Here is a 27,541-nt window from a genome sequence, read left to right on the forward strand (position 1 = left end):
GACTTGTGTACATGCATATAAGAACAACCAATGGACAGAAAATTCTGGGGATGGAGGTATGTATGGGAGGGAGGGAGGGGGGCAAAAAAAATCAATAAAATAAATAAATAAATAAATTCATTTAGGTGTAAAAAATAAATAAATAATAATAAAAAAAGATCACTCAGGATTGATAGACTCCCTGAGGCTTTTAAGGGAGCACTGGGAGGAGGTTAAAACAAGGTTTTCTTCCTGAAGCCCAGCCCTGAAAAACAATGGCAGTGATGATCCTGAGGCCTGAGGATTCCATTATTTCCATCTGAGGTTCCTCTAGAGCAGCGGTTTTCAACCTTTTTCATCTATGGCTGACACAACTAAATTACTAAAATTCTGCAGCACACCAATATACACTAAGTGGCCAGATTATTATGATCTCTGAGTGCATAATAATCTGGCCTCTCAGTGTGTGTGTGTGTGTGTGGTTTTTTTTAGAGGCCTGGTGCATGAATTTGTGCAGGGGTGGGGTCCGGCCAGCCTGGCCAGGGGGAGGGGACATGGCGGTTGGATGGCCTGCCTGTTGATCAAACTCCTGGTCGAGGGGACAACTTTCATATATTAGCCTTTTATTATATAGGTTATACACTGAGTGGCCAGATTATTATGCCTTCAGAAATCATCATAATCTGACCACTCAGTGTATATGTATTTTTTGTTGATCTAACAAAAATAGTTTCGATTTTGATTTATTTATAAAATAATAATAGTAATTCCTATCCTTTTTGCTCCAAAATGACATTTTAAAATATCAGGTGCCTATACTTGTATACAACAATTTCCGGTATCAAGAATTAACCAATCAGAAGCAACCTTATTCTGCAATGTGTCTAATAAGATGCAAGTCTGCTATAGGATCTATATATAATATTTATGATTCAAGACGGCATTCACAGCTATTTTTGTATTGGCTGTGATTATTATTATTCTTATTTACAATCTAAGGGGAAAAAGGTCTACATATTCAGGTATTGCATGTTTTAAAACTTCTTTAGGCACACCAGTTGAAAATCACTGCTGTAGGGTAAGGCCCTTCCTATAGAGAGAGTCAGAGAGGAGCAGGGACCCAAGTACAAAGCCTTGGGTAGAGCTTTGTAACAGTAACCCCGATTCAAAACCTGCTTGTTCTAGTTACCAGCATTTAACCTGAGGCAGATCACCCAGCCACAGAGTTTCAATGTGATCACAGATAGTATTTGCCTCCTGGATTGGTGGAGAAATAATGAGAACTATAAAATGCTTAACACGCTTCCTTACCAGAACTTGCTTAACAAATAGTTGCCCTGCTTATTGTGATTTTTATGGTACAGCAAGATTGAGATCAAGAAGGTAGCATATTGATGTAATTTAAGAATGTGGGATCTGGAATGAGACTCTCTGGGTTCAAACCCTATTTCTATTACTCACCAGTGTTGTCACCCTGGACAAATAACTTCTCTGTTCTTCAGTTCCCTTATGTGTAAAATGGGGATAAAAATAGTACCCACTCATGGAGTTATTGGGAGGACTGAGTAGGGTGACTAGTTCTCCTGTTAGGAAGCACCGTTAAGAGTATGTCTGTTACTTTCAGTGAACAGTTGACCCCACACTAATAAGAATGACCATGGATACTGTCATTTAGTGAAACATTATCATTATATAGGGCACTAGCCTTAGACCATCAATTACACTCTACTGATTTCTAAGCTACTTTGAAACTTCTGTTGTAAACGAAGCCTTTCTAGCCAAGGCTTTAAAGGCAAGCATGCCAAACTCGTGGCCTGCGGGCCGCATGTGGCCCACAGCGAATATTTTTGCTGCCCAGCCAATATAACAGTATGTAATAAATATTTTAATGGAAGTTTTGTAACTTAATTTCTACAGTATCTTGTTATACATAATTATTAATAACAAACCACAGTGTTCACTAATGACTGTTTATTACACTCCTGTTGCATTCATTTCCCTTACGTGCCTTACGTGCAGGCTTACCATTTCTCTCCACTAATACTAACAGTGAATATTTTAGCAGCCGATTGCCATGTCAATAGTCTCGTACTGATTTGTTTGGTGTGCGCAACAGGAAATATTTCACTTTCAGAGAACAAGAAAAATAGGTTTATTTTCAGTATGCTTATTAATTTGTGCAGTTATTCAGTGTCTGATAAGTTAATGGTCATGAAAATATTTACATTTTTATTAAATTGTTCTATTATTTTATGTTAATGATTACTCATTTATTTCAGTCCTTTATATTCATCATGTCTCTATTGAGATAAACATATATTTCTATGAAAATTGAAGCTTTTGTTTTTTTGCAGCCCACGTAAACTTAAACCGTGTTTATTTAGCCATGTCAGTCTTTGAGTTTGACATGCTTGCTTTAAGGTAATCTGTTATCTTAAGCCTCCTGAAAGGGAATAGCTATGTGTTTTGCGGGGGGGGGGAGAAAAAGAAATCAGTCTTTTCCTTATGGCAGAGACAATGCATGTTCATCATAGGAAATTTGGAAAGCACATAGAAGCAAAGGTATGAAAAATCATCCATAATCCCACAAGACAGAGATAACGACTGTGCACTTTGCTGCCTAGCCTTGTAGCCTTTTTAAACAAGTTGTTTACGCATATATTTTTAAATTTTTATAATTCTTTATTGTTGAAAATATAATTTTTAATTTTTATTGATTGAGGTAGCACAGGTTAATAAAATTGTTCATGCATATTTTTTTGTTGTTGTTAATCCTCACCCAAAGATATTTTTCCTTTTTTTGTTTGTTTGTTTTTGTTTTGAGAAAGAAAGTCGAAAGGTGGGGGGGAGAGAGAGAGAAACATCTATGTGAAAGAAACATATTGATTGGTTGCCTCCCACATGCACCTGGGCTGGGGATTAAACTGAAATCTTGACTGGAATTGAACCTGGGACCCTTTTGTCTAGGGGCTAATGCTCTCTCTACTGAGCCAAACTGGCTAGAGCTGTTTATGCATATTTTTATATATATATTTTTAATATATTTTATTGATTTTTCACAGAGAGGAGGAGAGAGGGATCGAGAGTTAGAAACATCGATGAGAGAAAAACATCGACCAGCTGCCTCCTGCACACCCCCTCCTGGGGATGTGCCAACAACCAAGGTACATGCCCTTGACCGGAATTGAACCTAGGACCTTTCAGTCCGCAGGCCGACGCTCTAGCCACCGAGCCAAACCGGTTTCGGCTATGCATATTTTTAAAGAAACCCTAGTATATATCTCTTTTGTAACCTTCACTTAATGGGATTATAAACATCTTTCCATGTCATTGCAAATTTTTTATACCATCATGTTTAATGATTCCATAGTGGTTCATTTTATGTAGAGAATGAAAACAATATTAATAAAATTAATGTATTTTAGGCCCGGGCCGGTGTTCTCTGTGGTTAGAACATCAGCCCTTGTACCAAAGGATCTTGGGTTTAATTCCCGGTCAAGGGCACATACCTGGATTGCAGGTTTGATTCCTGGCCCTGTTGGGGTGCATGCGGGAGGCAACCAATAGATGTATCTTTCTCACATATGGTAGATGCTTCTCTCTCCTTTTCTCTCTCGCTTCCCCTCCCTCCCTTCCACTCTCTCTCTAAAAAAAAAAAAAAAAAAAAAAAAAAAAAAAATCAATGGAGAAAATATCCTTGGGTGAGGAGTAACAATAAATAAATAAAGAAATAAATGTTAATTTGACAAAGAAACACGTCTTGAAGATAGTACATAAAGAAGGGTGTTATAAAAATAGTGCTGGGAATCTACTCGCCTTAGGGCACACCCGTACCCCTCCTTTTCTTGGAAATTAACTTTTATTCTCTTTTTCCTAAACTCTAAGGATCCCCACAAGACTTGCAACCAGGGGAGCAGCGGCAGCTCATCCTGGGCCAACCCCCTGAACCTGTCTCCAAGGCCCCCTTTTCTCTGACTTTTCAATAAGCTAAAAGCAGTCCTGCCTTGGCCCACTTCTGTCACGTGACTTTTACTTTTAAATGAGTCCAGGAAGCATGGTGTGGCTCACTTCTTATAAAGTTTCTAGAGAGCCAAAGCAGCACCATCTGAGCTCTCTTCTGTTGCTTCTTCTATCCTAAGTTCTCCCTTTATTTCACTGTCCCAGCTTTGATAAATGTACGCTTAAAAAAAAAAAGTGATGGGGTTTTAGAACATCCGAAAGGATAGGCTTCCCACTCTGAATAGCTTAAGCAATAACTGTAGGCATAATCAATTGGTAACTTAAATAGGACATGATGTTAATAGACTTGATCCCTTTATTCATCTTTGGGCTGAAGTGTTTTTTTGTTTTTTATTGTTGAAAGTATTACATATGCCTCCTTCCCCCCCTCCCCCAATTGACCTCTCCCAGTTGCTCCTCGCTCCCAGCTCCCAGCGCAGGCCCTCACCCCCCTACTGTCTGTGTCCATTGGTTATGCTGCTTTTTTTTTGCTTTTTTAAAATATATTTTATTGATTTTACACAGGAATTGAGAGGGACAAAGAGTTAGAAACGTCGATGAGAGAGAAACATCAACCAGCTGCCTCTTGCACACTCCCCACTGGGGATGTGCCTGCAACCAAGGCACATGCCCTTGACTGGAATTGAACCCAGGACCCTTCAGTCCACAGGCCAGCGCTCTATCCACTGAGCCAAACCGGTCCCGGCTGGTTATGCTTCTATGCATGCATACAAATCCTTTGTTGATCTCTTACTCCCCGCCCCCCTTTGGGCTGAAGTTTTATAAAATCTTTATGGGTCTGGAATTGTTAAAATAAATATACCTGTGCTATTTCAGGTTGCTAAAGGTAAATGGTTTTGACTTCCTTGTTTTCTTTCATTGGTATTCAAGCCAAGAGGCTCTCTGTGAGTTTCCAAAGCACCTTGTATATCAGGGGATATTTGACAGGTGATTTATTTGAAAAGTTAGAGAAAGTTTCTTGATTTGGGGGCCCTCCAAATCTAATTCTGATTGATGAGGCTGGATTATTCCATACATTTATTTCTTTTTACAGGTAGTGCCTTCCTCAGTGCTATTTTTCTTGCCTTAGCGACATACCAGTCTCTGTACCCACTCACCTTGTTTGTCCCAGGACTCCTTTATCTCCTCCAGGTAAGCACTCGCTGGTCAGAAGCCAGTACTCAAGTGACATTTGATACATAGCCTGTCTCTGCTTGGGGGAAAGGAGGGCATGGCTTATCATGGCTTAATTCACACTTACTTTCTTCTGCTTACAAATCCATTGTTTAAAGAGAAACATTTCTTTGAAGTGTAGAGGGGACAGTGTTTGGATTCAAACCAAGAAATGTCTAATTTCAGAGCCATTGTTCTTAAGTATAAGCACTGTTGCTAAAACCAAATATATATCCCCATTTATTGGAATAGGCTATATGCTTATCATTTTAACTGACTTTTTAATATATCTTTGTGTTGATGTCATGATGATACATGGTTAGCTTGGTCTTCTACTTGATTATTTTGAAATGTGACCTAGTGTCACTAATAAAAATAGTGTAGAAATCTGGTTTTCTTTATTTCCTTAAAGCATGTTTCTCCAGCTGAATCATTGGAACCAAAGGTGAGAGAAGTTGAATAGTTCTTATTATGCAAGCCCAGATTGTTCTCCTGAAATCCTGGGCCTATTTGCAGTGTCACCATAGGTGTCTGAAGTGAAATGAACCACTTCCTCGCAGGGTGCCATTGGCTTTTTGTTGTTGTTAATCCTTGCCTGAGGATATTTTGTCAATTTTTTAGAGAGAATGGAAGGGAGGGGAGAAAGAGAAAGAGAGAGAGAGAAACATTGATTGGTTGCCTTCCTCATGCATCAGAGAGAGAGAGAGAGAGAGAAAGAGAGAGAGAGAGAGAGAAACATTGATTGGTTGCCTTCTTCATGCACCTGATTAGGGCCAGGGTTGAGCCTGCAACTGAGGTATGTGCCCTTGACCAGAATTGAACCCAGGATCCTTCAGTCCATGGGCTGACATGCTAATCACTGAACAAAACTGGCCAGGGCAGCCATTGGCTTTTTAAATTTGACTTATGATTGCTAGTTTAATAGATATAACACCATACTATGAAATTATTTTGCTTTGAGTTTCTTTCTAGATTCTTCTTGAATCCAAGCATTTTTCCACATAACAATAGTTGTTGTTTGTATTGTCTTTCTTACTTCATATTTACAGTTTATTCTTTTTTAAAAAATATATATTTTATTGATTTTTTTAGAGAGGAAGGGAGAGAGATAGAGAGCTAGAAACGTCGATGAGAGACGTTTGCCTCTTGCACACCCCCTACCGGGGATGTGCCCACAACCAATGTACATGCCCTTGACCGGAATCGAACCTGGGATCTTTCAGTCTGCAGACCAACGCTCTACCACTGAGCCAAACCAGCTTCAGCACAGTTTATTCTTTTTAATATATATATATTTTATTCATTTTTTACAGAGAGGAAGGGAGAGAAATAGAGAGTTAGAAACATCGATGAGAGAGATATCCTATATAATAAAGAGGTAATATGCAAATTGACCATCACTCTAACACAAGATGGCCACCCTCATATGGTCAAAGATGGCTGCCCCCATGTGGACACAAGATGACCTCCACAAGATGGCCATCAGGGGAGGGCAGTTGGAGGCAACAAGGCCTGCAGGGGAGGGCAGTTAGGGGTGACCGGGCTGTCAAGGGAGTGCAGTTAGGGGTGGCTGGGCCAGCAGGGGAGGACAATTGGGAGTGACCAAGTCTGCAGGGGAGGACAGTTAGGGGCAACCAGGCCTGCAGGGGAAGGCAGTTAGGGGTGACCAGGTTGATAGGTGAGGGCAGTTAGGGACAATCAGGCTGGCAGGGGAGGGCAATTAGGCATCTATCAGGCTGGCAAGGGGTTAGGGGTGATCAGCTAGTAAGCAGAAGCGGTTAGGGGCAATCAGGTAGGCAGACATGCAAGCGGTTGGAAGCCAGCAGTCCTGGATTGTGAGAGGGATGTCTGACTGCCTATTTAGGCCCAATCCCGAGGAGTCCCAGGTTGGGCTGAGGGACACTCCCTCACTGAGCACAAATTTTGTGCACCGGGCCTCTACTTAGATGATAATAGGGAATGGTAATTTTTTGGATATGATAATAGTGTTATGGTTCATAGGCAAATCTTACTTTTTAAATATTTTTTTTTTTATAAAACCACCTATTTTAATTGATTTTAGAGAGGAAAGGAAAGGGAGAGATAGAAATATCAATGATGAGAGAGAATTATTGATTGGCTGCATGCTCCACACTGGGGATAGAGCCCACAACCCAGACATGTGCTCTGACCAGGAATCAAACTGTGACCTTTTGGTTCATAGGTCGACACTCAATCACTGAGCCAGCTGGGTGGAATCTCCTTACTTTTAGGAGCTGCATGCAGAAGTGTTTTTGGGAGAGGTATCATGATATGTAGAAAATTTATGCACAGGGAAATATTTATACACACAGATAAAAAGTATGGCAAGGTGTTAATATTTAATCTCAGTGACAGATATATAGTTGATTAGCATATTCTTTCAACTTTTTTTGTGTGTTTGAAAATTTTATAGTAAAAAAGAGGGAGATAGAATATAAGCTCTGAAGTTATCCTGGCTTGGATGTATATTAGCTTTGTGATCTTGGGAAAGTAACTACTTCTCTATGCCTTGTTTACTCACCTATAAACTAGGGTTAATATAATAGTAGCTACTGAAAACGGTTAATGCATGTCAAATAGATAGAACAGAGTATGGTAAGATTTCAGTAGATATCAGTTATGGTTATTATTTGATTTGTTGATTAGTGCTCAAATGTTCATAGAAAGGACAGGGTCACCAGCTTGAAGATACCTGGAGTGATGAGGGGAAAAGAAAATATTTCATTTTCGCCGAGACTGGTTTGGCTCAATGGATAGAGTGTCGGCTTGGGGACTGAAGGGACCCAGGTTCGATTCCGGTCAAGGGCATGTACCTTGGTTGTGGGCATATCCCCAGTGGGGGGTGTGCAAGAGGCAGCTGATCGATGACTCTCTCTCATCGATGTTTCTAGCTCTATCTCTCTCCCTTCCTCTCTGTACAAAAACAATAAAATATACTTTTTTAAAAAGAAAAAGAAAAGAAAATATTTCATTTTCTATGGTTAGAGGAACTGTGAAAGTTAGTTTGTACTTAACTTCTTTGACACTACAAACTTGCCTCCATTCTGCTGGTGGAATTTTGAGAGGGCAGGAGGTGGACAAGTGAGTGTCCAGCCAGGGTCAGAGGTAAAGCTGTTTTTCTCTTTCCCATGTGAGACACAGGGAGGCTTCAGCATCAAGGCGGGGCGTGCTCCATCTGGCTCACTAGAGAGTCACTTATGAGGATGGTAGTTTGAGCCCTCTGGTCTCCTCCCCCATCTTCACTCTTCCTCTGACCTTGGCTTAGGGCCTAGTTTCCAAGTGAGAGACAAGCTTTAAATGTTATGATCTGATGGCATGCAGAATAAAATAGCCCTAAAGTGCACAGAACCTCGAGGCCGAGCTGTGAGGCTAGCAGAGATGCAGTCAGGGAAGTTCCTAGTTTCCTCCTCCTTTTGCTTCGGATTCCTAAAGCCGTGGATCCCCTTACATGGCTTGAGGTTCTTATTTTCTTTGAAATAAAGTGACAGAAACCAGGAGAAAATACTTTGTGAGTGCCCTTAAGGATCCAATCTGACCTCTTATTTTTTAACTGAAAGGGTTAAACCTGTGATTTCTATACTTTCTGGAGTTTTGGATAGGTTACATGGTTCTACCTGGTATCAAAGGAGCTAAACCCAAACAGGTTTTTCTTTTTTTTAAATATATTTTTATTGATTTTTTACAGAGAGGAAGGGAGAAGGATGATTTGTGACTTTGAGCATGTTTTTATTGTCTCTTGGCCTTCCTGTGTCTTCTTTCAAAAAGTATCTATTTAGGTCCATTGCCCTTTTTTTGATTGGATTATTTATCTTCCTTTTGTTAAGTTGTATGAGTACCCTGTATATGTTGGAGATTAAACCTTTATCGGTGATAACATTGGCAAATATGTTCTCCCATGCAGTGGGCTTTCTTGTTGTTTTGTTGATGGTTTCTTTTGCTGCACAAAAGCTTTCTATTTTGATGTAGTCCCATTTGTTTATTTTCTAATCATTCGAGACATGCAAATCAAAACAACAATGTGGTACCATCTCACACCTGACAGAATGGCTATCATCAACAAATCAACAAACAACAAGTGCTGGTGAGGATGTGGAGAAAAAGGAACCCTCATGCAATGCTGGTGCAGCCACTGTAGAAAACAGTATGGAGTTTCCTCAAAAAAACTAAAAATGGAACTCCCATTTAACCCAGAGATCCTACTTCTAGGAATATAGCCCAAGAAACTAGGAACACCAATTAGAAAGGATATATGCACTCCTATGTTCATAGCAGCACAATTTACAATAGCTAAGATGTGGTAACAGCCTAAGTGTCCATCAGCAGATGAGTGGATTAAAAAAACTGTGGTACATCTACACAATGGAATACTATGCTGCGTTAAAAAAGAAGAAATTCTTACCATTTGCAACAGCATGGATGGAATTAGAGAGCATTATGCTAAGTGAAGTGAGCTAGCCAGAGAAAGATAAATGATGAACAAAAACAGATCCAGAGACAGAGGAGCATCGATCAGATCTCAAACCTCAGAGGGAAAGTAGGGGAGGGTGGAGGTAAGGGGAAAGATCAACCAAAGGATTTGTGTGCATGCATATAAGCATAACCAGTGTACACAGACACCAGGAGGATGAGGGCATGAGTGGGGGTGGGGTGAGGCAATGGGGGAGATAAGGACACGTATGTAATACCTTAATAAATTAAAAATTAAAAATAAATAAAGGAATCTAATCGGTCAAATTAAGAGAATTGACAGGGAACAAGTTCATTATCTTGAAAACTGGATAAATAAAAGAAAAAAATTAAGCATTTATCCTGTCCTTTCTGTATCATGAGGTAACCATATAGTAAGTAAGAGGAAGCATCTCTTTATGAAATTATTCCAGCTTATAAATAGAAACAAAATGATAGGATAGTATAATTCTGTCTCCAGTTGATCTAGGCATAGAGGATTAACATAAAAAAACAAGCCCTGGCCAGTTTGACTCAGTTGATTGAGCGTTGGCCTGTGGACTGAAGGGTCCCGGGTTCAATTCAGGTCAAGGGCACATGCCTGGATTGCAGGCTCAATCCCGTGTGGGGTGTGCAAGAGGCAGCCGATCATTGATTCTCTCTCATCACTGATGTTTCCATCTCTCCCCCTCCCTTTCTCTCTGAAATCAATAAAAATATACTAAAACAAACAAAAACAATGCCTCATGATGAAAGAACATACTGCCACCAAAGTTTTGCCCAAAGGGATCAAAGCCAAACTTGATCAAGCCTCTGGATCCAGCTGCCAATTTGTAAGAAATACTGAAGACAAAGTGTGTAATAGTAAAAAAACAGATTGCAGGACATTCCCGAGATTAAATGAGTCAGTTACTCCAACAGATGAATTCTAAGGAAGAAAGAAAGAGCAATGCAGGGTAGTAAGGTGGGTACAGGACCTGTGCATTAAAAGAGGCTTAGAAGTTGAATCAGATGTTTTTTAATGGCCAAGAGTTAACTATAATGTAAAGGGATGCACATTTATGTGGAAAACCATAAAGCAATGCAAGGAAGTGATATATTTCTTCAATTATAAAAGCCAGGATACTGGGGGAGTAGGGAGATCTGGGGAGATAAGAGATCAACTGAAGGACTTGTATACATGCATATAAGTACAACCAATGGACACAAAACTCTGGGGAGGAAGGGTATGTATGGGAGGGGGGGTCAATGTTAAAATATGTACACAGATAATAATTTAATAAAAAAAATTAAAAAAAAAAAAAAAAACCAGGATAAATGTGGTTACTGTGGAGGGAAGAGGGGATTGTGGTGGGGACAGGACCCGGAGAGACGTGGGGAGTCACTGGAAATGTCTTTCTTTGGACCTGAGCAGTGGTTATCAGGATATTTGCCTTATAATCATTCACTAAGCTATATCTTTTACATAGTTTTCTGTGTTTTAAAATAAAAAGGTTTAAAAATTGATCAGAACATTTAAGCATCATTCACTTGTACTTACACACTTTTCATTTTTAGTTAGCATTTATTATTGAGCAAAAGAGGTTGTAAATGACAAGAGGTGGGTAAAACGAATCCCCATCTGTTCACTGTGAAATTTGCAGGCTGGACTTGTACATTACGTTTGGCTCTAGAGTTTATAAATAACAAGAAATCAAAGGATTCCTTGAGTTTCTTTTTTAAAATGTTTTTGCTTAATAGATGTTGTAAAAATATGCCAGAATCTGCTCTGGAGCTTGCTTTCCTTTTTGTAGAGGAGGATCTATTTCTCACCCGCCTCAAACTTCTTTCAAGATAACTGTAAAGAACCTATGCATTATACATGATTAAAATGGTCACCAAATCACACACTTCAAAATGGTTAAATGTACGTTATAGGAATTTCCCCTCAAAAAAAAAAAAAATTGGGTGCTATCATTAGCTTATTGCTCATATTTTTCTAGCTTTGACCATGAAGAAGTCCTTCAGGTTCGCTCCTGTGTTATTTTGACAAGCCCCGACTATTTTGAGCCTTTCCTTCCCTTTTTTTCTGATACCACAAGATGTTCCAGGCTCATCTTGTATTTTCTCACCCAGCCCTGAAATCAGTACTTCTTCAGGGACAGTTGGATTCCTTTTATTGAAGAATGTTATTTAGAAACCAATGGTTTTAGGTATGCTTATTGTTAAAAGGGAGTCATTGCTTTAAGAGACAGAGCTATGAAATAATATATGTATGCTAACTAACATATATACACATCTGTAATTCTTCTTAAAAACAGATATATTTGTATTGATTTCAGAGAGAAAGGGAGAGGGAGAGAGAGAGAGAGAAACATCAGTGATGAGAGAGATTCATTGATCGGCTGCCTCCTGCACGCTCCCTACTGGGGATCAAGCCTGCAACCCCGACATGTGCCCTTGACCAGAATCAAACCTGGGACCCTTCCGTCCTCAGGCAGACACTCTGTCCACTGAGCCAGACCAGCTAGGGCCATGTGTGATTCTTTACCTTTCTATCCGTTTATACTGATACCTGATTCCAGCCAACAACACAGGGTTCACTTTAGTCTCTCCCTTTTCCTTATAACTTCTTTCTCTTTTTCTTAACAGTGGGAAACCTAGCTTTCATTGTCTGCAATATATTTCCTTGTTTGTTCAATGCTAGTAAGCACATAAAATAGTTCTAGAATTGCTGTGAGAATACCCCCATAGAAATACACTTACTGACTTGATTATAACGTTCATATATAGTTCTTTTTGCCTTTAGCCTTATAGTATTCTGTCAACTTACTGTTTCTCATAAATGAGTATTATTTCTCATAAATTAGTATTTTTCTTTTCTACCCCATATAATCCTTCAGTGTGGTTATGTTATTGATTTGTGACATAGTTAGGTTAATTTATTACTGTTTATATTCATTTTGGATTTCCCCTATATCCTGGTTGATTTTAATTGTTTATTTGGGGGGTATGTGAAGGGATTTAAATATTACTATAATTCTAAGAGTCAGCTATACAAAAAGATATATTCAGCAACTCTAAGACTGACACAGTGTTCCAGACCCACAAGGAAGTGAAACAACAATCTTTCTGCTTTTCTAGTCTGCTGTTGTCTCTGGGAAAGTCTATCTAGCTCATCCATGACTTGTGTTGTCAAATCTTCATTGCACCTACTTTTCCTTGGGCCAGTAGTTCTGACAATGTCAGAACCTTGTCTTCATTTCAGTTATTAGATTGATTTATTGCTCAGAATTCTGATATGTTCCTGTTTTTTTACAAGCAGAATTCCCTAGTCCCAAGATAAGATTTCCCAATGGGGACATTTGAGGAGGTCAAATCAGGTTAATCCAGACGATGTCCAACTCAGAGTCGAAGAGTGACTAAGATGTGCTTCTCATCTGAGTGTTCCAATATGATGTTTTTAATATAAACCACATGTAGAAATAGATGATAACCTATATATTTTTTAAAGATTTATTCAGAGAATTATTATTCTGTCCTCATCCCTGCTACCTTTTTTAAATTGATTTCAGAGAGGGACGAGAGAGGGAAAGAAAGATAGAAACATCAATAATGAGTGAGAATAGTAGATCGGCTGCCTTCTGTATGCCCCCAGCTGGGGATTGAGCCCGCAACCCAGGCATGTGCCCTTGATCGAACACAGGACCCTTCAGTCCACTGGCTGACACTCTATCCGCTGAGCCAAACCAGTGAAGGCTCATCCCTGCTATCTTGGTCTTTGCTTTCTACCTTCCCTCTCACCCCACGTAATTAATCTCTCTAGTTTTCAGTTTCTTTCCTGTATTGCTTTTGCACAAATTAACAGATCCATGTATCCCTGTACCCTTCCTTCCTTCTTTCCTTCCTTCCTTCCTTTATTTTTTTTTTAGAGAGGGAGGAAAAGAGAGAGAGAAACACACCGATGTGAAAGAGAAATATCAATCTGTTGCCCCCATAGATGCCTCCACTGGGGATCAAACCTGCAACCCAAGTATGTGCCCTGACTGGAATGGAATATATGTGCCACTCCACAGGACAATGCTTCAACCACCTGAGCCAGAGCACACGTATATTCTCTTACATCCTCCCCTTTTTTTCTTATATGAAGGATAGATAATCTTTTTGTGTTCTGCTTTTTCCACTTAACATTATTTCCTGGAAACTATTTAAACTGATAGTCCTTATTCTTTTGTTGTTGTTTTCTACAGCTGCATAGTACTTCATTGTGTGACCAGACTGGCAGGGGAGAGCAGTTAGGGGCAATTGGGCTGGCAGGGGAGCAATTAGGCATCAATTGGGCTGGCAGGGGAGTGATTAGGGGGTGATCAGCTGGCAGGCAGAAGCAGTTAGGGGCAATCAGGCAGGCAGACAGGCGAGCAGTTGGAGCCAGCAGTCCACTAGGATCGGGCCTAAATGGGCAGTCGGACATCCCTCAATGGGTCCTAGACTGGAGAGGGTGCAGGCGTGGCTGAGGGACAGCCCCTCCCGTGCACGAATTTCGTTATAACATACTTGGGTTGCAGGTTTGATCCCTGGTGAAGGCATCTATAGGAAGCAATATGAATATCGCTGCTATGAACATTCATGTATAAGTTTTTGTGTGGACATACATTCTCATCTTATAGTGATTATAGTGATTTTGTTGCACAGAACTTTTCATTGTAATGTAACCAAATTTAAGCAATTGACTTTAGTGTCTTTCAGGATTGCTTTAAAATTTTTCTTGAATAGGTTTTGCACATTTCCTGTTAAATTTAAATCTTAGTTTTATTTATTTATTGGTGTTATTATAAACGTGGTTTCATCTATCATTGTGTCCTCTTAATTTTTTATTATTTTTGCATTTGAAAGCTATTTCTGTGTAAATTTTTTTATCCCACTTCATTGGATTTTTTAAAATTATTTTTATCATAAATAGTTGTTGCATATATCTATATACTAATATGATTTCTTGATGCTGTTTGTGGTACGTATATTAATAGCTTCCTTATGTTCAACTAACCTTGAATTTTTGGAAGTTTTTTGAAAAAACTCAACCTAGTCACAACTTTATCATGATCTTTTTCATGTGTAGCTGAATTATTTCTTAAATGGTTATAGGACCATTCAAAATTTTTTATTTCTTCATGAATTAGATTTTTGGTAATTTTTTATTTGATGCTTTAAGAAAAGCTGGAAGACTAGAATAATAAATACCTTCTATGTAAACTCTCCAGTTTTCATTTTGCCACATTTTCTGTGTGTGTGTGTGTGTGTGTGTGTGTGTGTGTGTATCAGATCTTTTCTTTCTTTTTTTTTCTGACTTATTTTCAGGGAAGTGACATATAATAAGACATATCAACCCTAAATACTCAACAGGTAACTCTTAAAAACTGGAGCATTTTTCTACATAACTATTAGCATACCCAGTAAGTTAAACTTACATAGATTCATATTATCTAATATATACCCTCCAAATTCAAGTTCTCAGTTATGTACAGGGCCTTCAGAACAATTTTGACCCAATCAAGAATACTTTATTACATTTCATTGTCACCTCCTTTCATCTCCTTTTATTTTATATGACACTGGCATATTAATTGAAATATTTAAAACATTTATATTTTTCATAGAATGTGTCTGTTTTGTCTCAGTTTTTTAACAAATTGGCATAAGTTTTTAAATTTTATTTCTTAAAGACTGCTGCATCCTTTTTGTCCCCTTGTATGTTCCTAATATTGTTTCTTTGATTTTTCTTTTTTCTTAATCAATCTTAGAGTTTCATCAGTCTTATTAGTCATTTCTAAGAGCTGGCTTTTGGCTTTGTTGCTTCCTTATATAGTGACTTTTCAATTTCATCAAATTCTACTTTTACCTTTATTATTTCCTTTCTTCTTGGGAGGTGGTTATTCTGTTATTCTATTTCTAATATCTAAAATGGATGTTTAGCTTATTTATTTTCAGCCCTCTGTTTTAAATATAGGCTTATAAGGTTTGTACTTTTTCCTCAGAGTACGTTTTATCCACATTATATGAAAAGTGATATAAGGTATTTTCGTAATCATTTCTAACATAAAAATTTTTTTATCATTTATTTGACCACTGAGTAATTTAGAAAAGGTTTTCTAAGGTTTAGGCTATCTTTTTATTAACAATTTTGATTAATTGCATTATGGTCACAGATCTGTATCTGTATGATATAGTATCCTTGAAATTTGTTGTTATTTCTTTGTGGTCTGATTTATGTACATGGTAAATTTTTATAAATGCTCCCAAATGCTTGAAAGATGGTGGCATAGGTAAATGCCAGTACTTGGTGCCTCCCACAACCACATCAAAATTACAATTAAAATGCAGAACAACCATAATTCAGAACCACCTGAAATAGGACTGAATGGAAACCTTACAGCTAAAGAAATAAAGAAGAAAACACATTGAGATGGTAAATGGGAGGGAGGCTTCCAACACCCACTTGTGGTGGTTTCTTTAATTAGGAAGGATATCTCGGTTGTGAAGACCTCCTGTAAGGAGCAAGGAGTACCAGCCCCACACTATACCCTCAGCACAGGCTTCTAGTGCTTGGAAGAGAAATCCCCATAACTTTAGCCTGTAAAAACCAGCGAGGATTGTGGCTGAGTGACATGGAGGCTGTCAGAATCCTAGCAGTTCCTCTTAAAGGGCCGTGCACAGACTTACTCAGACTTGCTTCAAGTCCCAGTGCTGGGTAGTGGCTTGGGGGAGGAATCCAGGGACACCAGAGAGGAACTGGATTGTCTGGCATTGCTGCAAGAACTCCGGGGCGGTTTTTTCCCCAGACAGAAGTGCCAGAGGGTTCACTGTTCCTATGCTGAGACCTCCCCTGTCACAGAGCTGACTGGCAGCCATATCTGAGTCTCCATCAATCTGGCTCACACTGTTCACTTTGCCCTGGTGATTATGAGACCTTGCTCCATACAGTTTGCAACCCCACCCAGGCTGTTTGCAGCTGCTTTTCCATATGAATAGCCTGTCCTGGCTCAGGCTTTGCTTAACTCTTCCAAACAAGCAGCAGCTGGTGTCAGCATGCCCCATAACTCTCAGTAAAAGGCCCAAGTCCTAGCATTAGAACCAGTGTGCCTTGCTTCACAGCTTGGCCTCGCCTGGCACTTCCAAGCCCAACATGAGTAGCATCCATCTGCAGATAACTCTAGCTTCTGCTGGGAGGTCCCAGAGCCAGTGCACCCAATGGACAGCTTCAGACCATACCAGATTACAACTCTACACATCCACCAGCTACACATTCATGGCGCAGACTCAGTGAGTACCAGAGTCCCACGGAAGCAAGTTCTGCTCCATAGGGACTTGCACAGCAGCTCTCCCACTATAGTTGTAGTTGGTCCTCACAGCCAGTGGACTGGGAGTCAATTCCAGTGATGCCAACAGCAATCAAGGCTCAACTACAATAAGACTGTGCACACAATCCACACAGGGGCATACCTAGAGTGACCAGCTCAGGTGACTGGGGAAGCTAAGCCACTGTGCCCTACAGGACACCTACTACATAAGGCCACTCTGCCAATTCCAGGAGACATAGCTGCTCTACCTAATACATAGAAACAAACACAGGGAAGCAACCAAAACGCAGAGACAAGCCTTTCACAAATGAAAGAACAGAAGAAACCTCCAGAAAAAGAACTAAATGAAATGGAAGCAAACAATCTACTAGATACAGAGTTCAGAACAATTGTTATAATGATGCTCAAGGATCTTAATGAGAGCTTCAAGGGACTTAGAATTTCAAGAACTTTAGTGAGAGCATCAAAGATGAAAAAGGGAGTCGCCGCCGCAGGCCGGGAAGCGATGTAGGAGCCGCAGCCCTTCTTGCCCCGCGTCCCACCGGCTGAGCCCGGGCCCCACCGCCGCCATGAAGAAGCAGTTCAACCGCATGAAGCAGCTGGCCAACCAGACCGTGGGCAGAGCTGAGAAAACAGAAGTCCTCAGTGAAGATCTGCTACAGGACTGGAAGTTTTCATTAAGGATTAGAAGACCCTCTCCCCCCCAAAGATTTATTAAAGAATGATAGTCTTAATATTAAAAAAAAAAAAAAAAAAAAAAGATGAAAAAGGGCCACTTAGAAATTAAGCATACACTAACTGAAATAAAGAATAATTTACAGGGATTCAACAGTAGAGGATGCCACCAGTCAAATCAGCAATTTGGAATATGAGGAAGCAAAAAAATCAGAAGGGCAAAAAGAAAAAAGAATCCAAAAATATGAAAATAGTATAAAGACCCTCTGGGACAACTTCATGTATAACAACATTTGTATTATGAGGTTGTATTATGTGGCTGCCAGAAAGAGAAGACAGAGAGCAAGATATTAAAAACCTATTTGAAGAAATAATGACAGAAACTTTACCCTACCAGGTGAAAGAAATAGACTTACAAGTCCAGGAAGCTCAGAGAGTCCCAAATAAGAGGAACCTGAAGAGGCCACACCAAGACACATCATAATTAAAATGTCAAAGGTTAAAGACAAAGAGAGAATCTTAAAAGCAGCAAGAGAAAAGCAGTAAGTTACTTATAAGGGAGTTCCCATACAACTGTCAGCTGATTTCTCAACAGAAACTTTGCAGGCCAGAAAGTGGCAAGAAATAATCAAAGTGATGAATAGCAGGGACCTACAACCAGGATGACTCTACCCAGCAAAGCTATTATTCAGAATTGAAGGTCAGATAAAGAGCTTTACAGACAAGAAAAAGCTAAAAGATTTCATCAATACCAAACCAATCTAACATGAAATATTAAAGGATATTCTTTTTAAAAATATATATATATATTTTTTATTGATTTTTTTACAGAGAGGAAGGGAGAGGGACAGAGAGCCAGAAACATTAATGAGAGAGAAACATCGACCAACTGCCTCCTGCACACCCCCCACCGGGGATGCGCCCACAACCAATGTACATGCCCTTGACCAGAATCGAACTTGGGACCCTTCAGTCCGGAAGCCGACACTCTACCACTGAGCCAAACCGGTCTCGGCTTAAAGGGTATTCTTTAAGAGAAAGAATAGGAAGAAAAAAAGATAAAAATACAATAAAATGGCAGTAAATACATATCTATCAACAATTGATTCTACTAGTAAAAATCAAAATAAACAAGGAGTCTAATGAACAAACTAAATTCGTATAATAAAAACAATATGCAAATCAACCAAACAGCAGAACTACAGTGTTATGATGCTCAATGCAGGAGCTGCCCCCGGGGGTCAGTGCACTCCCACAGGGGGAGCACTGCTCAGCCAGAAGCTGGGCTCACAGCTGGTGAGTGCAGTGTGGTGGCAGGAGCCTCTCTCACCTCCAGGGCAGCACAAAGGACTGGGATGGGCCTAAGCTCGCAGGCGGACATTCCCCAAGGAGTCCCGGACTGCAAGAGGGTGCAGGCCGGGCTGAGGGACACCTGCCCCCCCCCGCCCCCCCGTGCATGAATGTTATGCACCAGGCCTCTAGTTCATGGATAAAATAGAACTAGAGGCATGGAAACATTGAATAGAATGGATAATCTCCAAGGGACGGGAAGGGAGGATGGGAAGAGATTAAAGAACCTATAGATGCAGACAGTAGGGTGGTGAAGAACTGGGTGGGAACTTGGAAAGAGGGACAATGCAGGGGAGGGGGGAGACTCTGTAAGTACTCTCAGCAGTATAGAAAATTGAAATAAATAAATAAATAAATGTCCCCAGCCTAGCAGTGTGGCTTAGAGGTTGAATGTTGACCTATGAACCAAAAGATCATGGTTCAATTCCCGCTCAGGGCACATGCCTGTGTTGTGGGCTTCATCCCCATGGAGACATGCAGAAGGCAGATGATCAATGATTTTCTCTCATCATTTTTTTTTTAAATATATTTCATTGATTTTTTACAGAGAGGAAGGGAGAGAGATAGAGAGCTAGAAATGTCGATGAGAGAGAGACATCGACCAGCTGCCTCTTGCACACCCCCTACTGGGGATGTGCCCGCAACCAAGGTACATGCCCTTGACCGGAATCAAACCTGGGACCTTTCAGTCCGCAGACTGACGCTCTATCCAGTGAGCCAAACCGGTTTTGGCTCTCATCATTTTTTAAAAATATATTTTTATTGAATAAGAGTGGTGAAAGGGGACATCCCTGTCTTGTTCCTGTTCTTAGGGAAAAAATATATTTTTATTGATTTCAGAGAGGAAAGGAGAGGGAGAAAGCGATAGAAACATCAATGATGAGAAAAAAACATCAATCGGCTACCTCCTGCATGCTCCACACTGGATTGAGCCCGCAACCCAGGCATGTGCCCTGAGCAGGAATTGAACCATGATCTCCTGGTTCATAGGTTCACATTCAATCTCTGAGCCACACTGGGCAGGCTTCTTTATCATCATTGAGGTTTCTGTCTCTCACTACCTCTCTGAAATAAATTTAAAAAATATTTTCAAAAAATAGATGCCCCCAAATGCTTAAAATGAATGTGAATCCTCCCATTATTTGGTGTACTATTCTATACAAGTACTAGTAGCCCAGTGCATGAATCTGTGTGTCTGTAGCTCACCAGTAGCTTGCTGCCGCCCTCCAGTAGCTCTTAGCCTGCTGCCCCAACCTCCTGTAGCTCCCCGCCCCCACCCTCTTTCCCACTTCCCCCCGTAGCTTGCTGCCCCAGCCCCTTCCTGTAGTTTTCCACTTGTAGCTTGGTGCCCCACCCTCCTGATCCGGTCGTTAAGGGGACACATAATGCCCATTTGCATATTACATCTTTATTATATAGGATTATGTTTTATAAGCTCTCATGAGACCAAATTTATTAAATACGCTATTCACACGTGCCACTTGGTTACTGGTTTTTGTCTGTTTGACCTATTCAGTTATACACTGATGATCAATTTATCTGTTTTTCCTTTGTAGCTCTGTCCATGTCTGTTTTATATTTTGAGACTGTGTTATTAGCTACATAAAGTTTAGAAATGTTATATCTTTCTGATGACTAGTACCTTTTATGATTATGGAGCATCCTTATCTCTGTAATACTTTTTATCCAGTAACAGTATAATCAAACTAGTTTTCTTTTAGTTAGTGTTTACCTAGTATATATTTTCAATCCTTTGATTTTCAACCTTTTTTATTTCCTGTGTTTTTCAGTTTAAGGTGATAACTACCCTCTATTATTGGTCTCCCTAAATGTACTGTTTTGCCTTCTCTCCTAGCGGGAGTACATACCTGTGAAAGTAAAGAGCAGAGCCTTCTGGATCTTCTCTTGGGAGTATGCCATGATGTACGTGGGAAGCCTAGTGGTAATCATTTGCCTCTCCTTCTTCCTTCTCAGCTCTTGGGATTTCATCCCCGCAGTCTACGGCTTCATGTAAGTAGTGACCTCATTAGAAAACTTTGGAAGCTAGTTTGTTTTTCACAACTCCAGCTGGAATCTGAGTGTGAGCAACCACAGGGAGCATCTGGACCCATGGTCTTCAGCTTTAGAACGCATCAGAATTACCTCAGGGCTTGCTAACACCCCGTTGCTGGGCCCCACTTCTAGAGGTTTTAAGTAAGTCTGAGGTAGGGACCAAGAATTTGCATTTCTAACAAGTTTTCAGCTGATGCTGTTCGGCTGGTCCAGGAAACACACTTTGAGGACGACTGGTAGAGCATATATTTGATCTAATGCACTCTCCAGGAACATCCAAAGCGACCACCAGCCTCTGCCTAGAAGGTTTTGGTTCAGACCCTAAGAGGAACGGATGTATTCCTTCACGGCAAGAGGGTCTCTTTAAAATAAAGCCACCTCCCATCTGTCAACCTTTTTAGAAAAAAATCAAAATGTGTTTGCAGTAAGAATTCTGCAGACATTTCCAGTGCTCTCTGGATGGCATACTAAAGCCCAGGCTTCCGGGAGCTCACAGTCCAGTGGGGGGGTAGACACTTACACCAGGGGAGAGGGGATCTGGAGCGGCAGACTCCCCTTTGGGAATCTGGGCTGCTAATTTGTGTTAAATCCTGGCTGAATATAATAATATCTTAGTAACTTTCAGCTCTTCATGCTCTGCCTTGAATAGGTATTTGTAACACCTCGGATAGGAGTGAAATCCTCTCCTGGTTTCCTGCTGGCCACAGACTGTTATGTATCTCATTTGACAGACAAGGAATTGTAGTTACAGCAGAAGGCAAAGGCCTGCCCCGGGGGCAGCTGTGTTAGTGAAATCTGACCACGAGTGCTTTCCTCATGTTCTTCATGCTCCATGTGTTCCCCTTTTGAAACTGTGAATGACATCAGCTTTCACTCCATATTTTTTCAATAAAAAATATAAAGTAAATTTTTAGAAGAGCCAGAATTACAGCCAGTTTTTATCTGATACAACTCGACAAAAAGTTTTCCAGTTAAACCCGCACTTCTCAAATGAGGTCTGGTATCCTCGCCAGAACCTGCTGGTGATTCCTCAGCCCCTAGAAGTCTCTCTGCAGTGTGGCTCCTGCTGTGGGATGCGGAGCAGGAATGGGGAGGAGCAGAGTCTTCAAGCTTGTTTCTCTAGACAGGTCTTTGGAATGCCCAAATAGCTCTTGTTCATGGAGAACCCATTCCTTTTTTGTTACAGTACTGAGTAAATCCTAATTTTAAACATGTATGTCTTGGCAGTACAATAGGGGCTGGTCTTTTGATTTCTAGCATGAATCCCTGCCTCATTTCAGATATTTGATACATGCCAGAGTCTGGCTCAGCTGACATTTATTATAGGTTGTCATTCTCTGTCCTTACGTTTGTTAATTAGCTATATCCAGGGTGCCTATGGAGCCCCTCACATCCCGATCTCTGTGGAGACAAAGTCATCTTCACAGCCCCGCAGTGATCAGCGTCTTGAGGATAAAACCAGACCATTTATAACGTGGCTCTCTTTTTTCTCTCCCTTTGTTTTCTTCTCTCCAGACTTTCTGTGCCAGACCTCACTCCAAACATCGGTCTTTTTTGGTACTTCTTCGCGGAGATGTTTGAGCACTTCAGCCTCTTCTTCGTGTGTGTGTTTCAGATCAACGTCTTCTTCTACACGATCCCCTTAGCCATAAAGCTGAAGTAAGTGGCGGGCCTGCTCCCTCTCTGTTCAAAGAACCATGTGTAGCCTGGCAGGTGCCTTTCAGGTTGGGAGCATCTGCTGTTAGGTTTCTGCCATCTTTGCCAGGGAGCCCTGCCCTCAGCCGCCCTGGGTGTCAGTAGCCATAGCCAGCAGTGGAGTCACACACAGTGCAGGCTGCAGGGAGCACCCTGGTATTTCTCCTCTGGGGCACCTGCACCCACACTCACTGTTCTGGATAACAGCATAGGTTGGAGTCGGAGGTTGTCTTTGGAAAAAGTGAATCTTGTTGGGTGTCCTTTATCGGCAGCCCAGTGACAGTTTGCCAAAGGGGACTCGAGATGCGGTAGATGGCCCTAACAGGTTTGGCTCAGTGGATAGAGCATCAGCCTCTGAACTGAAAGGTTCCAGGTTCGATTCCGGTCAAGGGCACGTACCTTGGTTGCAGGTACATCCCCAGTAGGGGGTGTGCAGGAGGCAGCTGATCGATGTTTCTAAACATCGCTCTATCCCTCTCCATTCTTCTTTGTAAAAAAATCAATAAAATATATAATTTTTGTTTAATCTTCTCATCAATTTCCCTCAAAAGGGTTGTCTGTGGAGCTCTCTTCTGCAGTATGACAGAGCTAACATAGGCTAACTTGCTCCATCCCAGGCACCGTTCTCCGTTTTCTGAAAGGTATTCATACCTAACCCTTCCTGTAGCTATTGGACGGAGGCATTATTTTACAATCATCACTCCCATGGTATACTTGAGGAAACTGACATTCAGAGAAGTGGAGTGATTTTCCCAGAGTCACACAGCTTTTAAGCAGTGGAGCTGGGATCCAGACTCAGGTTTGTCTGGCTCCAGAATCTATGCTCAGCCCCTTGATCTGAGAGAGATCACTTATAGTAGCCCCTGGAAATAGTTCTATTATCTTAGCTTCAAAGAAGGGAAAACAGTTACAGCTAAGCCTGGATGGTCCGGGAAGGCTGGGAGAGTTTGATTTGGATTTCAAGAGCTTGAGTTCTCTGCTCTAATCTTCCTGCTGTTCCTCATGGCCAGTGAACCAGTCCCACTGGGTAAAAGCTCAGAGCTGATGCTTCCTTCTCATGACAGCCTTGGCCTGGCATCTGACAGGAATCCATCCTTCCCTGGCCTAGGCTCCAGCACGCTGGCAGCCTTACCCAGGCAAGCTCTCCAGCTGCCTCTGGACCACATTCCTTGCCCTTGTTCTTGTCAGGCCCGGCCGCTGGGCTGAGGGAAGTGGGGAGCCCAGGGCATCTCTCCTCACTCTGTAAAGCTAGCTCTCTGCCAGCTCTCCTCATCAACACGTGAGAGGCCACAGACAGCTCCTAGTTAGACAACAGCACCACCCCCACGGGCTCAGAAGCAGGAGGCAGAGGATCGGAAGCTCCCTGCGGGGTGCGTCAGTGTGGGACCACCTGTCTCTGGGCAGCGTCGCAGGAGGTTCTGGTCTCCATGCTTTTTGGCACTACATTTCTACTGGTCTTTTTTTTTTTTTTTTTTTTTTTTTTTTTTTAATTGATTTCAGAGAGGAAGGGAGAGTAGAGAAAGATAGAAGCATTAATGACGAGAATCATTGATTGGCTGCCTCCTGCATGTGCCCTTAACTGGGACCCTTCAGTCCACAGGCCAACGCTCTATCCATGGAGCCAAACCAGCTAGGGCTTTACTGGTCTCTTCGAAGAAATGTTTTTATCAGCCACCTAAAGTCCAAAGCCAGTGATCTGGGTTATCTTTAGGAAGATGATCACTGAGGTAGATGAACCCTTAAAAGCTACAGGGTTGCGTGACTTTGCCACGCTGAGTTTCTGTAGTTGCTCTGTAGAAGGGTTGCAGTGTTTGGGTGTGTACGTGTTTACTGGATTTTCATGTTTGTCAGATTTACACCCATTGAGTCACCCTGCCCTTTGACCTGCAAGGCAACAATGCCATTAACCTCCAAAGAAAACCTCCATGAGTTGGGCATCCAGGAACTGTGCAGATGTAAGCCCCGTGCAGGTTGCTCAGATGTAGCTAACGAGGGTGTAGACCTGGCCTCTTTCTGCTTGCTTCCCTTTTGCATGTGGTCAGCTCTTGAGGAACCCTGGAGACTGAGCTGGGTCCCCGCCCTGCCTGACAGACTGTCCTGTGTTAGGCACTCAGGAGAACAGTCTCGGGGGTGCTTAGATGTTCTGAAGACAAACAGCTCAATCACTTCCTGCTAACTCTGACTTTTCTGAACCCAATTTCCTCATCTGCTCGGTGCAGGTGACATTACCTACCTTGAGGGGCAGTCGAGGTGTAGAGAATCATGTGCAACATTGTAAGAAAAGGGCCTAGCACAAACTTAGCAGAGCAAGGGTTCAGGGAATGGTAACAAGAACTTAAGGAAACAAGAACTCCAGTTCCAGCCCTTAAGAGCTGAAAAGCTGCCCAGCTCTCACTTCTCTTTCTGGAAAAGAATTTGTCGTAGCTAAGGGGACCCAATTGCCAGAGAGGAAGCATCAGCAAGGAAGCACTTCCTGCCCTGCGCCCAGTTGTCAGCAGGGCCTCTGGCAGGGAGACTAATTACAAGCAGTCTTTAAGCCCAATCATAAAGAGCGGCTGACTTCATTTGTTTTTTTCCGTGGTGGCTCCTGGGGCTGCTGTGGGGAGTATGGTGGGAAAAGTCTCTGTGCCCTGTTTCTCCAGTGTTTGCTGAGCCCTCACCACCACCTCTGGGCATCTCTGGGTCCCCACAGGTTTTTGTTTGTTTGTTATTAAATATGTTTTTATTGATTTCAGAGAGGAAGAGAGAGGGAGAGATAGAAACTTCAATGATGAGAGAGAACCATTGATTGGCTGCTTCCTGCACACCCTCCTGCTAGGGATCAAGTCTGCACCCCAGGCATGTGCCCTGACTGGGAATTGACCTATGACCTGGTTCATAGGTTGACACTCCAACACTGAGCCATGACAGCCAGGCCACACAGTTTTGGGCTCTGCTACTTGACCTGGCCCCAGTGTCTTATGGGTAGCAGGGTCAGCCCTTGCCTGAAGTTCCCTGGAGAGTAGTTTTGGGTTTGAATGAGAGAGTCAGGAATCTCAGGGGTGAGCCTGGTGCCTGACTGATCTCTGTCTGTCTGTCTGTCCTGCCCTACTCCAGGGAGCATCCTATCTTCTTCATGTTCATCCAGATTGCCATCATCTCCATCTTCAAGTCCTACCCAACAGTGGGGGATGTGGCCCTCTATATGGCCTTCTTCCCCGTGTGGAACCATCTCTACAGATGTGAGTATTCATTCCTGCCTCTAACCCCTGATGGCAGGTACGTGTCAGCCTGGCCTCAGAGGAAGCAGCCAGGGGAAAGGAATTGAGGGGCATTTGATGGGCATCATCTGTTATGCCAACAGTACCAGGAGAGAGGCAGTGACATGAGGCACAGTAACTGCCTCCTTGGTACTATAGACTAATGATGAAAATAAAAATATCATTTATTGAGTACTTACTATGTACTTGGCCATTGTGGTCCTAAGAGTATAACATGCATGAGCTCATTTTATCTTCATGCCAGCCTTTGAGGAAAGTATCCCCATTTTGCAGATGAGAAAACTGAGGTACAGAAAGGTAGAGCCACTTGTTCAAGGTCATGTGTCTGGTTAGTGGAAGGGTTAGCATAGGAATCCAAATCTGTGAGCCTGTAGCCGGTACTGTCCAATAGGACTTTCTGTGATGATGGAAATGTCCTGTATGCACAGTTTAATAGAGTAGCTGCTAGTGTGACTAAGAAACTGAATTTTAATTCAGATTAAAGAATTAAGAAGCCATACATGGTGAAGGCTATCATATTAGCACAATGATAGACCTAGGGCTTTGAACCATTTCTAAGAACTGCACTCAGAGGTCTATAGAAAACAGATAAGCAGTACCAGATTTCCGGCCTACGTGAAGACCCCTTTAATCTCTGATCACCCCCTGCTCGGAAGATGGCTGAGTGGAGATCTAGCTAGTGGAGATCCTAGCCCCCAGTGTTTCCCTAAGTGTTTGTGGGCTCTGTGGCTCATGACTCACTTATCTCCAACACCTAGGATCAAACCTGACACACAGCACAGCTCGGCAAATGCTTGTGGATGGGGGTTTTAAACCCCTAATAAAGAGGCCGTGTCAGCGGCCCAGCACCCCGATTCTCTAACCAGAATGGAAAGGAAGCTGTTGGACTTTCCTCGCTTACAGTGGGTGTGTAGCAAGGTGTCAAGAATGAATCCTGAAGGGCAGGCTTGTTGTTTTGGGACTGTCTGGGAGTCAACCAGGAAGTGAAACTGCCCAGCTGCCAGAAAGAAGCCTGCCTGTAAGAGTGGCCTCTGAGGAGGTAAACAGCTGAGTGGGCGGGCCCCGCAGGCCTGCTGTGCAGGTGATGGCCCGGTGGGCGATGACCAGCCCTGCCTGACTGGGCGGAGGAAGTGGCATCCTCTGCCAGTGACATCCTCATTGCACAGATAAGAATCACCAGCCCAGCGGGCTCAGGGTCAGATTGGGGCCCCTTGGCAGAGAGTAGCTAGTGACAGATCATGAAGCCACCAAACATGTGAACATGCCCGTTTGTGACATAATGGCTCTTGGAAACATCGAACCTCTTTCCCTAAAAGTAGAGTACTTTTTTTCTTAGCTGTCTATCCTACACAGAGCATCTCTCCCTCTGCTAACACCTTTCACCCGCAGTCTGGCCTAAACGGGCCTACGTCTCATTTCTGGCTTTCCTGTGTGTTTTAAGGCAAATCATTTCATCTTTCCGGTCCTCCCATTTTTTCATCTGTCAGGTGGGGAGGGTGTCAGGAGAGTTTTAAGTTTGAGACAGTATAAATATAAATAGCGCTATAGTTATTATCA

The 27,541-nt window shown here is 41.9% G+C and overlaps 1 protein-coding gene across 2 annotated transcripts in view; it reads left to right on the forward strand.

The window, feature by feature from the left end:
* The window catches only part of PIGU (phosphatidylinositol glycan anchor biosynthesis class U), a 77,534-nt gene that overhangs the window by 27,521 nt on the left and 22,472 nt on the right, over positions 1 to 27,541 (forward strand). Inside the window, exons 7-10 of one of the 2 annotated variants that reach the window (XM_036419774.2) lie at positions 5,033 to 5,130; positions 20,833 to 20,987; positions 22,545 to 22,688; positions 25,821 to 25,945. In XM_036419774.2, coding sequence (XP_036275667.1) covers positions 5,033 to 5,130; positions 20,833 to 20,987; positions 22,545 to 22,688; positions 25,821 to 25,945 — 522 coding nt within the window. The remainder of the gene's footprint in view (positions 1 to 5,032; positions 5,131 to 20,832; positions 20,988 to 22,544; positions 22,689 to 25,820; positions 25,946 to 27,541) is intronic. The other variant, XM_036419775.2, reaches the window with a different exon arrangement.

Source organism: Pipistrellus kuhlii, unplaced genomic scaffold (genome assembly GCF_014108245.1).
Source record: "Pipistrellus kuhlii isolate mPipKuh1 unplaced genomic scaffold, mPipKuh1.p scaffold_m20_p_6, whole genome shotgun sequence".
Lineage (NCBI taxonomy): Eukaryota > Metazoa > Chordata > Mammalia > Chiroptera > Vespertilionidae > Pipistrellus > Pipistrellus kuhlii.